Source organism: Octopus bimaculoides, chromosome 10 (assembly GCF_046866305.1).
Source record: "Octopus bimaculoides isolate indiv1 chromosome 10, ASM4686630v1, whole genome shotgun sequence".
NCBI classification, from domain to species: Eukaryota; Metazoa; Mollusca; class Cephalopoda; order Octopoda; family Octopodidae; genus Octopus; species Octopus bimaculoides.
In genome coordinates this window covers 90,392,337-90,405,583 of record NC_142937.1, presented here as the reverse complement: position 1 = coordinate 90,405,583, position 13,247 = coordinate 90,392,337, and the positions used below count along the sequence as shown (strand labels likewise).

General features: G+C 35.2%; 1 protein-coding gene across 1 annotated transcript in view; it reads left to right on the top strand.

Annotated features, from left to right (window-relative positions):
* Positions 1-13,247, top strand: part of LOC106869415 (signal transducing adapter molecule 2) — a 62,965-nt gene that overhangs the window by 43,691 nt on the left and 6,027 nt on the right. The window contains exons 3-12 of the mRNA XM_014915146.3: positions 3,063-3,138; positions 4,062-4,160; positions 5,443-5,528; positions 6,528-6,594; positions 8,617-8,692; positions 9,235-9,353; positions 10,518-10,603; positions 11,090-11,184; positions 11,637-11,722; positions 12,500-12,590. Of these exons, the coding sequence (XP_014770632.1) occupies positions 3,063-3,138; positions 4,062-4,160; positions 5,443-5,528; positions 6,528-6,594; positions 8,617-8,692; positions 9,235-9,353; positions 10,518-10,603; positions 11,090-11,184; positions 11,637-11,722; positions 12,500-12,590 (881 nt within the window). The remainder of the gene's footprint in view (positions 1-3,062; positions 3,139-4,061; positions 4,161-5,442; positions 5,529-6,527; positions 6,595-8,616; positions 8,693-9,234; positions 9,354-10,517; positions 10,604-11,089; positions 11,185-11,636; positions 11,723-12,499; positions 12,591-13,247) is intronic.

The window sequence follows — 13,247 nt, the reverse complement described above, 5'->3', positions numbered from 1 at the left end:
AAAGCAGTGACACCAAATGACTTGTCAAAGTCTAATATCATTGCTGTTGTTGTTTTACTCGACATCGTTAATGACAAACCTGCGACTTGTGTCTCCAGTAACACGCTTCAGGTTTTTAGGTAACATGCTGACATACAATCATCATTTTACATCCATTTTCTATGATGGCATGCATTGGATTGGTCATCATGACCTAAGGGAGTTCTTCTTCAGAGTTACTACCTTCCTAGACATGTCAGAGGACCGCATCTCAATTGTACATTTTGTTTTTTGGCTTAGTTTTTACAGTTGGATGCCCTTCCTAACACCAACCCCTTTGCAAGGTGTACTCTACTGAAACACTTGTGAGGGTCCCTCTGCTCCTCAAGACCTCAGAGTTCTTGCTGCGTCAGTTCACTGAAGGCAGTGTGATCAAGCAAGTGAACAGCAGATTAGGATAACAGAAGAAAACGAGTCTGATGGATGAATGGAATAGAAATGAATGGTGATAGAAATAGGGTGACTAAAGTGTGGGTAAGGGCGAGGAGGAGAGAGTGGGGATAAAATGAGTGACCTGGGAAAAGGGAATGATGATTGGTACTGCAGAAAGGGTGATGTTTGAGGATATTGAGTACAGTCTGGTGGTGGGGGAGACCCTTGTTACACAGGTGGCCTAATTCAGTGTGTAGGAGAGAAGGTTAGCATCAGAAACGTGAGAGGGTCAGACAAGTTCAATGACCTCAACACAGGTAGCTTGGTAGAGTGAATAGATGAAAGTGGAGAGTGATAGAGAGAGATTAGAGGGTATCAAGGAGGAGCAAGCAATGATGAAATTTGAAAAATAAAAACAATCTCCTGCAATATCAAGTTCTAAAAAAGACAATCTATAAATATTTACCTAAAGCTAAAATACATGTAAGTGATACTCCAATAATTAAATTAAAATTTCATTGTGCCAGTCTAAAGAGATTCACCATCATTGCCCTAGGTCAATCTGATTGAGTATACCTATGATCAAATGCATTCTGGATTTGAGTATCTCGTCTATTTAAGTTAACGTTATCTAATCTATTTAAGGATTACATTATCTAATATGTTCTCTCCCTTTTTAAGATTGTAGGATATAATTTGAGGGATATTTGGCTGACACTTTTAGCAGCTCATAGATTTCTGATGAATGATTATCACTTGTACTGAGTGAATTTTCAAAATAAAAATTATACATATAAGACATGTTACGGAGATGTACTTGCATAGTTAGTGACTTGATCTGAGATCATGTGCTGAAACAAAAACAATTGCAGCATGGAAGATGTTTATAAGCCATTTAAAAACACACAAAAACCACTAGATTCACTTCAACATTTAAATTGAATTTGTCAAAATATTTTCGTTGCTTTGAACCCATAACCTGTTCACTGACAAAATTCCATGCTGCATCGAATTGTTTATATGAGGCATGATTGTTTAGAATTAAAATTACCATTTTGCTGTGATAATCACTTTTATACTTTTATCATGAAGAAAAGGGTAGAATCTATGGCATTATTATGTAACTGATAGGAGGAGGGCATAGGAATAAGTAACTACAACTTATGGGTTACTGTATTAGTGGAGTGATATATTGGGTTATCCTCAGACTGGAGACCAGGTCCAAATACTTGCAACAAAATGGACTTGGTTAAATGCATCCAAAAACCAGCTTGTGGTGTTATACTTGATAACATTTTAAGTGTACCATTCACATTGTATTTTAAATAAGTATTATGAAACTGTTGATATAACTAGACCTCTATAGACAGCTTCAACCCCAAAGAAATATTAAAAATTATGATATAAGCATGACTAAATAAGTTTGTACAAATGATAGTAGAGGATAACTTGATAGAACACTAATGGTCTTTAAATTATAGTATTGTGCTGCAACCTGTAGAACTTGTGCTTAAATCCTCTGCCAGCAGTTAACTTTAATTTTATATTTTCTCAGCTACACTTCAGTAGGAACGGCTTTATGATTATCTGAGAGTATTTCCCCGAGCTAACCTACTTTCTGTAATGGAGTGGGAATTGCAGTCATCTTTTTGTTATGCAACTGCAGATAAACACCAACCTTTAAGATGGCCTCCAGAGGCTTAGGAAATGTGTATTTTTATATTGAACTAAATAGCTAAATCTGATCATATTGGAGCTTTGTGATTAGATTTAACCAGCTATTAAGTCTCACCAGTTTCACAGCTTTATGAAGCTATTGTCTATCTGTGAATTCCATAGTGTTAAGTAAGTGGGAAGTATATCCAGATTGGATGTTGGTGTATTGTAGGTAGCTTTTTGGTGAGACAGAGTTGAACTTGGTGCTACAATCCAACAAAATATTCATCATTTCCACTCTTCTCAGCTATGAACTATACTATTTGGAGTAGCTACTTAAAGCAAGATAAATTCAGCCATTGAGAGTTGAGCATCTTCATCAAGGACTCATGCAGTACACATTACAAACCACCGGGCTTTCTATTCATTGTCTAGTATCACTATCGACTTTCCAATGTTCTATATTGTGAGGATGAGAAGTATTTTTTATAACAAAGCAGTGTGACTGCATGAATCAGATTGTGAAAAGTGTATATAATATCACTGAAATACTCACCTTCACTGACACCGAAAAGTAAAAGGCACAGAAATGCTACTATGAGAGGTTGCTGTAGTCTGAGTAAAGAAGTTCCTAGTGATCCAAGAGGAAGGAACTTGTTAAAGAAGACCAAGGAAGAAGTAATGAAGGCTGATCTCAGTAGGTTAAACTTCACAAAAGAGATGGCAAAAGGCTGCTCGGGAGATGTGTTGGAAATGACTCATTCAAGCTATACAAGTATGAAAAACAGTCAGAAAATGATAGCAATGATAAGAATATCACCATGAAGATGATTCCAATTTATTATGTATACCATTGTGTTTGCTTCCACTCTAAATTTTTGGTAAATTTTTGGAAAATACAGACTTTCTTTGTTCAGTTGTAGAATCGTTCTCTAAAAATGTTGATGCCAGAATTATCGTTTTATGTCTTTGTATCGTATTTTAATATTTTTCAGGCCCAAAGATTGTCTTCGTGCTATTGTGAAACGGATGAATCATAAAGTTCCTTTTGTGACAATGCAAAGTTTAACCGTGAGTCAAAGTTTCTACATTTAATACATGACACCTTGATCCAGCGAATCTATCTTTTATACTAGAGTAATGATGTTGTTGGTTTAACTAATATAGTGGTAGACTAGACTATGTTCAACTAATCCAGACTCTATCTGGGAGACTATGCTTTGCTGGTGAAGTCATCATAATACTGAAACATGGCCTGGGTTGTCTCCTGGATCAACTACCTCCAACCTTGTTCCCTATTCACCTCACCTTTGTACCCATCTCTAATCATCTGTCACACTCTGTATACTCTTGTAATCTTACCTACCCATCTTTTCTAATCCATATTCTCTCTCATACTCACTTTCTCTTATCCTGAAAGTATTCCCAGACACTTTGTCACTACCATCCTTATTTCTCTTTCCAGTCAATCCCACCCACCCTGATATAACATGAGGTAGCTATATATCTCCTCTGTAGCAAGACACCTGTTCTTGTCTCTGTACCAAATTTTAGTCTCTCAACTTCTGGCATAAAGCCACTTCCCTTTCTAGTGACCAACAAATTAAGTCTATCATCAAAGAACAGTAATGCTCCCTTTGAGTTTCTGTACAGTTTCCACCTACCTAATTTCCCTCGTATGGCTGGGGTCAACCCAAAGCTACTGTAGACATTTACACTTGGTAACTAAGCCTACTGAAGCTTCTACTCTAAAAAAATGAAACGGAATCTACAGATACTTCTTCACTCTAGAAGATGCAACTATTTTCATGAAATTCAAAAAGAATAAAGTTTATAAATTAAAATTATGTAAAAGAAAAAAAGAAAAATCTGAACCTCAATAAATAAAAAAAACAACACATTTTTTTAAGAAATCAGCCCTTAAGGATTAAAGTCTATATCATCTTAAAGATACCTGCAGTTTTTCATCTCTTTATTTTTGTTTCTATTTCCAGCTTCTGGATGCTTGTGTAAATAACTGTGGTCGACCATTTCATTTGGAAATTTGCTCCAGAGATTTCGTGTCAGAATGTCGCAATTTTATTGGACAAAAAGTAAGTCTTTCGTTGAACATTACTCAATAAGATTACTAGCTGCTGTAGGTACTAAATGACTTGCTTTGTTTTAAGAATTTCACTTGTCTTGCAAAAATATCAGATTACCAAAAGCAAGGTCTTTAGAATTACTTGAGTCACATTTCTAACACTAAACATTGTCTATTGTCTTCAGTTCTTCCTTTAACTGAAGTTTGCTTTACGTGATACAAACAGTTTTTGACTCGTCATGATATTGTGAATGAGAAATGTCATAAGTCTTGACAAAGCATGGGAAAATAGGTTTGGCTGGAGATACCTTTTCAAATATGGTAACAAAAATCGTATAGAAAAATTTCTTTAGCAGTATATAATTATTTCAATCTGTAAGATGACTAAATATATCACTGTTTGGCACCTTGGGCAAATGCCATCTACTGTAGCCTTGGAGTGAATTGGAAAAACCATTGCAGAATATATATGTATCTAAATCTTTTGTCAATATGCATCAATGAAAGATGTGGCATCAAGAACAAAAAAAAAAAGTATTTCAAATAAAATATCTTGTGTAATATTTGTTTTGCCAAACAATGCTTTATCACTCTCACTATCAGAAATGCAGTGAATCAGTGATTGGCTCGTTGGTAACTTGTAACCAATGATGTTATTGTTCATCAAATAGCAATATAATTCTTTTATTATTGTTGTTAGCATCTATGAGTATCTGTTGTCAGTTTTACTTAGAGAGACAAGTGACTTGATGTGAGCTGATTGAAATAACAGGAGAAGGCCATATCTCGGAAATGATTTACTAAATCACACACCATAATGACTGTATTGTCTGTACTGTAGCAATGAGGACATATTGTTTCTGCATTATTTTTTAAACTGTTTGTGTATGAGTAAAGATTTTACTTGTAGTTGCAAAAGAGACAGTCAGGACAGACTTAATTAGTGGAGCTCTAGTTTTGCAATTCTGCATTTTTAAGCGACCTCTCAGCAAAATTAGCATGCATCCTTTAATGTTTAAAGTAAAATGGAGGTTGTGATATTAAACCAAAAGATTACTTTGTTTTATTTCTAGCATAAGCTAAAAATACTCTAAATATCTGTTTTGTACATTTGTAACACACACAACCATCTGTTGAACATAAACACACACAGGCAAAAATTGTAAACAATTTTGGAAACGAACAATATTGAAGAAGTTTTCATCAACATCCCTTCTTCTTATTAAGAGAATCTGAAATATATATATATTTCATCTTGTCTGAAATAAAATGTTTGTTTCTTTTGTTTTCAGGCTCACCCAAAAGTAGCACAGAAGCTGAAGTTGTTGATAAAACGATGGGCAGAGATGCCAGAATTCAAAGATGAACCAGCTCTAAAGTAAGTCAAATTAATATTCTTAATTTCTAATTTGGGTTTCTCTGTTCTTAATTTTCATCCCTTGTGACTCCATTTTCTATGGTTATCGCTGGCAGTAGCTGTTATTAGCCCAACTGGGTAATTCTGACCCAAAATGTTCCAACCTTTGGTCGCTCTGCCGTTTTTATGTCCAGCACTGCATTATCCATTGTGTTTTATTTCAAGATAATAAGGTATAATCGGAGGGATTTGGCTACTATTTCTGTGGGGAGATGCACTGTCTTGCTGATGTTTTCTGCTGATAATCTTGAAGGAAATGTTTGTGCTTTTTTATATCAGTTGGGTTCCAGAGTGGAGGTTGATGCTGCAGACAGGAGCATTCTTTTCTTCTTTGTCTTCCCAATCTTCTGCATTGAGTACCACACTCCATTACATTTTGTATACATCTTTTGTATGGGAAGAAAATATTTTGTTGCCAACAGAAGCTGCTTTTTAAAAAAATATATTTTTATACCATTTATGCTACAGTAAATATATACTTTCATTAGGCCCAGATTCAGCAATAATTGTATCCATTCTCTAAGAAACATAGCTAAACTATTGTATCCAGCAGGCCATCAGTGCAGTCTATTGTCTTCAATTCATAGCTGCTGGTTTTGCCAGATATTCTAGTGTGCTGATATTTCTAAAGCCCTTTCTGTTGCTGACAGTATGCCAATGTCTTTATTGTATCTTCTGTGCACTTCAATATGCATTTTCTATAAAGTTATTGTGGGCTGCAGAGTGACAGGTAAGCTTGTGGTGAACTGAATGAAACCTACTTCTGCTTTTAGGAAGTGCCATAAATGCTGAAACAGTTATTGTTGTATTTGAATTTTCTTTTTCCTTGTTTTGTCTCCAATCATTAATAAGTTGTGTCTCCGTCTTTGATGAATATCAGGCAATTGTAAGGCCTGTCTTGTTTTTTTTTTTAATTACATAAATTTATTGAAACTTTATTATTTTGATAATTCTCTCCAGCTTGATGCCATCGCTGTATGAAAACTTAAAAAAAGAGGGACATGACTTCTCCGATCCAGATACAGTGGTAAGCATTAATTTTCCTTAATGTTTCCTTTTTGAAATAACTTGTGCAATTTTATTTTAAATAGTCAGTTGGTTAAGAAGTTTATTTCTCAATCACAAGTTTCCAGGTTCAATCCTGCTAAGTGGCAACTTGGGCAAGTGTCTTTTACCATAGCCTCAGATTGACTTAAGCCTTCTGAGTGAAACTGGGATTGATGGAAACTATGTGGAAGCCCATCATATGGTTTCTTCCTGTAATTCAAAGGGGAAGCTTTGTTATGCACGCTGTGCTGCTGATTTTACAGAAAGATTACAAAATATATATATACAACAAGCTTCTTTCAGTTTCCATATATCAAATCCACTCAAAGGCCTTTAGCAGAATATTTTTGTCTTAGGACTGTGTAGTGGGACTGAACTATGTGGTTGTGTAAGAAATTTCTTAATCAAATTCTTGCATGTGTAGAGAAAATTTTTTTTATTTGTTAATTTTGTTTAATATTGGTGAATTATTTTCCCTGATTATATAACTGAAGAGGAAGAATCTTGTTTATACATTTCTTGTGTATAATATCTCATCACTATATTTTATTGTCAACTGCTTAAATTATAAAGATCACATGTAACTGTTAAAAGGTTAAGCAGCCATGACTTATTTATTTCATTGAAAACTGGTTTTTATGAGATTTAAAATTAGATGTGATATCAAACATTTGAGCTTTACAACTGCATTTTTCTGATTTGTGTCAAGCTTCCATTATTCATTTGCTTACATATTTCATTGAACAAGTTCAAAGCTTCTGTTTAATGTTTTTTCCACATAACTCTGGAAATTGATACTTTACAGCCTAGATATTGGTTACTTTGATATTATAAACTAAAGTACCAAAGTACGATGTAGTCTATTTGGTCATGAGTAAATCATACTCAAACTTTTCTGTCACTATTATGTTGTCCTTGTGAAGGTGCATGGCTCAGTGGTTAGAGCGTCGAGCTTACGATTGTGAGGTTGTGAGTTTGAATCCCGGACCGGGCTGCGTGTTGTGTTCTTGAGCAAGACACTTTATTTCACGTTGCTCCAGTTCACTCAGCTGTAGAAATGAGTTGCGACGTCACAGGTACCAAGCTGTATCGGCCCCTTTGCCTTTCCCTTGGATAACAATGGTGGCATGGAGAGGGGAGACTGGTATGCATGGGTGACTGCTGGTCTTCCATAAACAACCTTGCCCGGACTTGTGCCTGGGAGGGTAACTTTCTAGGTACATTGCCATGATCAGTCATGACCGAAGGGAGTCTCAGATATTGTGTCCTTTAGCAAGGCTCAGTCTTCAGCTCATCTAAAAACACCTCTGTCACCCTTATTTTAGTTGGTGGTTAGAAAGGCATTCATAACACTCCCAGCAACAGTTCATAGGCTAATTTTTATGTCCTCTCACTCATCCTTAAAAACAAAAATCAAATGTAAAACTACTAAAATGTAAATCGTAAAACTTTGTCCTATTGTGTTAACTTAGGTCTAAGGTGTGTATTCAGGGACGCCAAAGAGAATGGAAGGAACAAATAGGTACAGTGCATCATGTGACCAAAAACAAAGAGCAAACAACAACATATCATGTGACCTGCAGATGTAATCAGAAACCACACAGTGTTATGTTTGCTCGTTACTGATATTTCAGTGTAATAGATGTTAGTTTTATGTCAGTTATTGAATACATATATTTAAGATAGAGGTTGTGTGTATTTTTATATCATAGCTGTAATATATTCACTCATTGAGCTGTTCTGAGTTTCCTTCAACATTACACTCATCTGACAGGACAAAGTGTATCATTATCTTAGAATTAAAATATAAACACACATACACATTAAATACATAGGGATGTCTGTGTAGTTAAACAGTTCACTTCACAAGCATATTCATTACAAAGAAGTTTAAAATTTGATTTTAAAACTGAAACTTGACAAGTTACAATTATGAGTTTTATATTCCTAATCCTTAGATGCATGTTTAGATAATCATTTTTTTCTTCTTTTTCTTTAACAGCCAAAGAAAACACCAACACTTATTTCAAATCCTGATGCTGTTCAAACACAACAGGAAGAAGATGATATAGCAAAAGGTTAACATTTCTTTATGTTGTCTCATTGTTTGAATATCTTAATAGACGGAGTTTTGGCATATAGGGAAGTTTTATATGTCCTTAAGGGTTAGCAAAAAGATTATCTGGCTGTAAAATAATGCCTCAATAATTATTTGTCTAACCTATGGTAGCATTGAAAAACATGTATGCATGTGTGTATATGTGGTTGTGTGCATGTCCAATGAATCTGTGTAAACATATTTATATGCAAGTGATGCTCCACTGGATGTGCAATGTCAGTGTATACGAACAACAGGGTACTACTAAGGGTCCTTCTAAGGTTGACTTGGCTTTCCATCCTTCCTGACTCACAAAGTTCTAGTCCAATGTTGAGTTCAATATAATAGACTATATACTTCCCACCTAATTTCAGGCCTTGTATCTTTTAATAGAAATTATTTTTCAGGTTTTGTTTTGTGGTTTTGTTTCATCATAATTATGATGTTATACTAATTTGAGTAAATTCATTAATCAATTTTCTTTTTCAATTAATTGATTTTCATATGTTTTATATTTTTCAGCCATTGCTTTATCATTACAAGAAGCTGAAAAATCCAAAACTGGTGGTTCGTTATACCCATCAGCTTCCCCTGCCCTTAGCAGCAGTAATACTTTGCCCAAAAGCAAAGAGTATCGCAAAGTATGTAAATTTTGTGTTTGATTTTGTGTGTTTGAAAATAAATATTTATTCAGTCTCGCCTTTACATTTCCCTCTGTCTCTAACTGTCCACACTTTCTTTTCCTTCTTTGTCTCTCAATTTTTCATTTTTTGTTCTCCAGATTTAATCAAGTAGTTGTTAGAAAAATAACACACCAGATACTAAGTTCAAAGGTTGCTTGTGCCATTTAAAAGCCAAATTTAATATGTAGAAGTTACCATGTTTGTCTAGCCTGTTGACTGTTTTAGTTAGTTGATCTTTATGACGTTGCTGTGTTTTACATCTTGTCTGTCTGACTATGATATATATGTCCATTGTTAAGTAATGATCTCGAGAATAAGTACTCAATACAAATGTAGAGATCAATAGTTCATTTAGGCCAGTGAGTGGTCTGTTACCCTGGAGTTTGCGCCTTAACTTTAATGGTGAAAGTAGTGCAGTAAAAGTGTGTATAAATAGTGTAACAACAACAATAATAATAATCCTTTCTACTATAGACACAATGCCTGAAATTTTACATCAACCCCAGTACTTGTTAGCATATAAAAAATCCTCATCTAGACCTGATCCCAATGTTGAATGTTCAAGAACCAACTGAAGGGCAAATTTTCAATTCTGGGATCATCCTGATTTCAAAAGAGTATAATATGTCTATGGAGAGCAAATATAGACTGAGATACAGGGGTCCTAGACAAACAGAATTTTACATCTATTATTATGGATTTAGTTGTATTTTATTAGTTTTGTAGGGGTGGAAATTAACAAAATCTGTCAGCTCTAGTTTTTACTTAAATAATTTTATCATATTGCAACACTGCTGGGGCAACCAACCTATGTCTATACGTCACCTTGGACAATTAAGACATGTTTACATGTCATTTTGGACAGCTAAGACACAGTTGCATATGACCTTAGACAACTGAGATATGCCTACATGTCACCTTGGACAACTGGCATTTGTCTGCATGTCATTTTGGAGGATTAACATGTCATCTGCATGTCACCTCAGACAACTAACATCTATCTACATGTCAGTTTTACTATGATATTTTGCTTGGTCAACTGACATCACTTTACATTATGTTGTTTGCTAATCACCAATAATCGATAACTAAGATTTCTTTCTGTCTCCCTTCCTGATACAGGTGAGAGCTCTATATGATTTTGAAGCAGCAGAAGATAATGAACTTAACTTTAAAGCTGGTGAAATCATTAGTGTACAAGATGATACGTAAGTCTAATTTTCCTTATTCTCTTTTTACCTTATTTGTCCCCTCATTAGAATGTCGTTAAATGGTTAAGGCGTTGGGCTCACAATCATAAGGTTGTGGGTTCAACTCCTGGATCAGGTAACACATAGTATCTTTGAACAAGGTACTTTATTTTATGCTGATTTAGTATGCTCAGTTGCAGATGAGTACGAAGCTAATGCAGCCCCGTCTGCCTTCTGCTGTCACAACTTAGATGTTCTTTTGAACTAAAGGATGTAAAGCTGGTTTTTATCAACTCTACAACATTTGAGAGACAAAGCTATATAAGCTATGATTTAAATTCAGAGTATAAAGGGATATATGAGGTCACTAAAATTAAGTAACTCAAGTTCTGAGATTAATATAACCAACTGTTGCCTCCTTCAAATTATGTAGCTTTGTGTTAAAAGTTATTTAAAATTTATGAGTTTGTGTTTTACATATCTTATGTTTCCTTGTTTTTATAGGGATCCAAACTGGTGGAAAGGTTTCAGTCACAGAGGAGAGGGGCTGTTTCCTGCCAACTTTGTTACTTCTAATCTAACAGCTGAACCAGAAGAGAGTACGTCCATTTATATATTTATCCCTTTTATCTATGTCAGTAGCTTGGATGGTGGGAAAAGCTTTTATTTTATCAAATTTCTAAATCCTATTGCTAGAGTTACAATTTTAATTCTTAAAGTAAAACAGAGTTAGGTGAACTGTATCATCCTGTAGTATCTACTTACTGTGGTGAGTTACGCCACCCTATAGTACATCAGTGGACTGTCATGGAGAACTAAATACTTTGACACAAAATCATGCAAGTGACATTTTAAGAATCTCTTAACTTCTCAGTTCTCCTTTGCTCTATCCACTCTGCCATCTGGCTTTCATCAATTCAATGCTGTATCATTCATATATATATATAATGTATCAACATGCTTAGAACTGTATCATTAGAGCTAACATGTTGTGGTGGTTGACATCACAGTATTTCGTCTCATGTTTGTGTTGTCTTTTTTTCAACTTCAGTGAAAGAGAAAAAAGGTGTTCAGTTCAATGAAGAAGTCGATGTGAAAGTTATGGAAACTCTTCCGGAAGAAGTAGAAGTGGATGAGGTGAATTTCTTTTCGTTTTTATCTCTAAATTATCAGTATCATCATTTAACAGGGGTTGGCATGGGTTGGATTGTTTCACTGGATCCAACGAGCCACAGGACTATGTCAAGCTCCAGTGTCAGCTTTGGCTTGGTTTCTACAATTATGATGATGATGATGATGATGATATATATATATATATTGCTATCATCATCATCGTCATCATCATTTAACATCCATTGTCCATGCTGGCATGAGTTGGACAGTTTGACTGGGCTAGTATGCTGGAAGGCTGCGCCAGACTCCAGTCTGATTTGGCATAGTTTTCTACAGCTGGATGCCCTTCCTAATGCCAACCACTCCAAGAGTGTAATGGGTGCTTTTATGTGCAACTGGCATGGGTGCCATTTGCATAGCATTGGCACAGGTGCCAATTTGCATGATACTGGTATCTGCCATGACTGCGATTTTGCTCAGCCTGATGGATCTTCTGAGGAATATAAGAGTAGTTTATAATTGGAGCCAGAAATTTTGTTATATCTAGAATCAGTTATTGTACTTGTGCAGTAGATGCAACACAAACCTTATAAAACATTTTGTCTGTTTGAATGTTATTGTCTAACTTTAAAATTTCTCTTTCATTTATTTGTCCTTGAACAGTGTTGTGAAGTAGACACAGCACAAACCTTACAAAGCCTTTTTATATTTTGTACTTCATGTAAATGTCTGTTTATATGTTACATTCTAACTTTGAAAATCTCTATTTCCTTTATTTTTCCTTAAACAATGTTACTACAGTCAAAGATTGACCAAGTATTGGCACTGATCCAGAATGCTGATCCAACAGGAGAAACACAACCAGATTCTTCGGAGTTATTATCTCTTGAAGGTAAAAATAAAAGCTTTTTATCTAAACTTCAGATTAACAGAAAATAGTGACCAAGATGTTGTGGAATTTATGCTTTCCTTCAAAAGCCTTAACTACCCGAAGAGAATGACTCCAATGTAGTTTATCACTAATATCTGATCCTGTATATAATACTCATTTACACACATGGACATGCACACACACCGTACATGCATGTATGCACTATATACATGCACACACACCATACATGCATGCATGCACTATATACATGCACACTCAGTTACTTTAATCTCTCTGTCTCTTCCACCCATCTCATCTCTTTTACTTGCCAGTGGGGAATGGAGATGTGGCTTCCCACAATCCATTTTTCACCTCTGCTCCTGCATCTCAGAAACACTCCTTGATTGTACCAATGTTTATGATGACAGCCCTAAAGTTTTAAGCCTAATAAGAAGTGGTGAGTTACTAGTGGTGGGTCATAGATTGGTACTTGTTTCCTGTGCTTGAAAGGCAGAAAGTTTGTGCGATTGCTTGGTGTAATTAGGTTATTCTCACTCACAGCTAGATTTTTCCACAAAAGAGATTAGCTGTCTATTCCATCACTCATCAACAGATTACTACAAATAATTAGTAACATGATAGGTGTTAGTCTGTGTTGCTTGATAGTGTTAAGTTGCA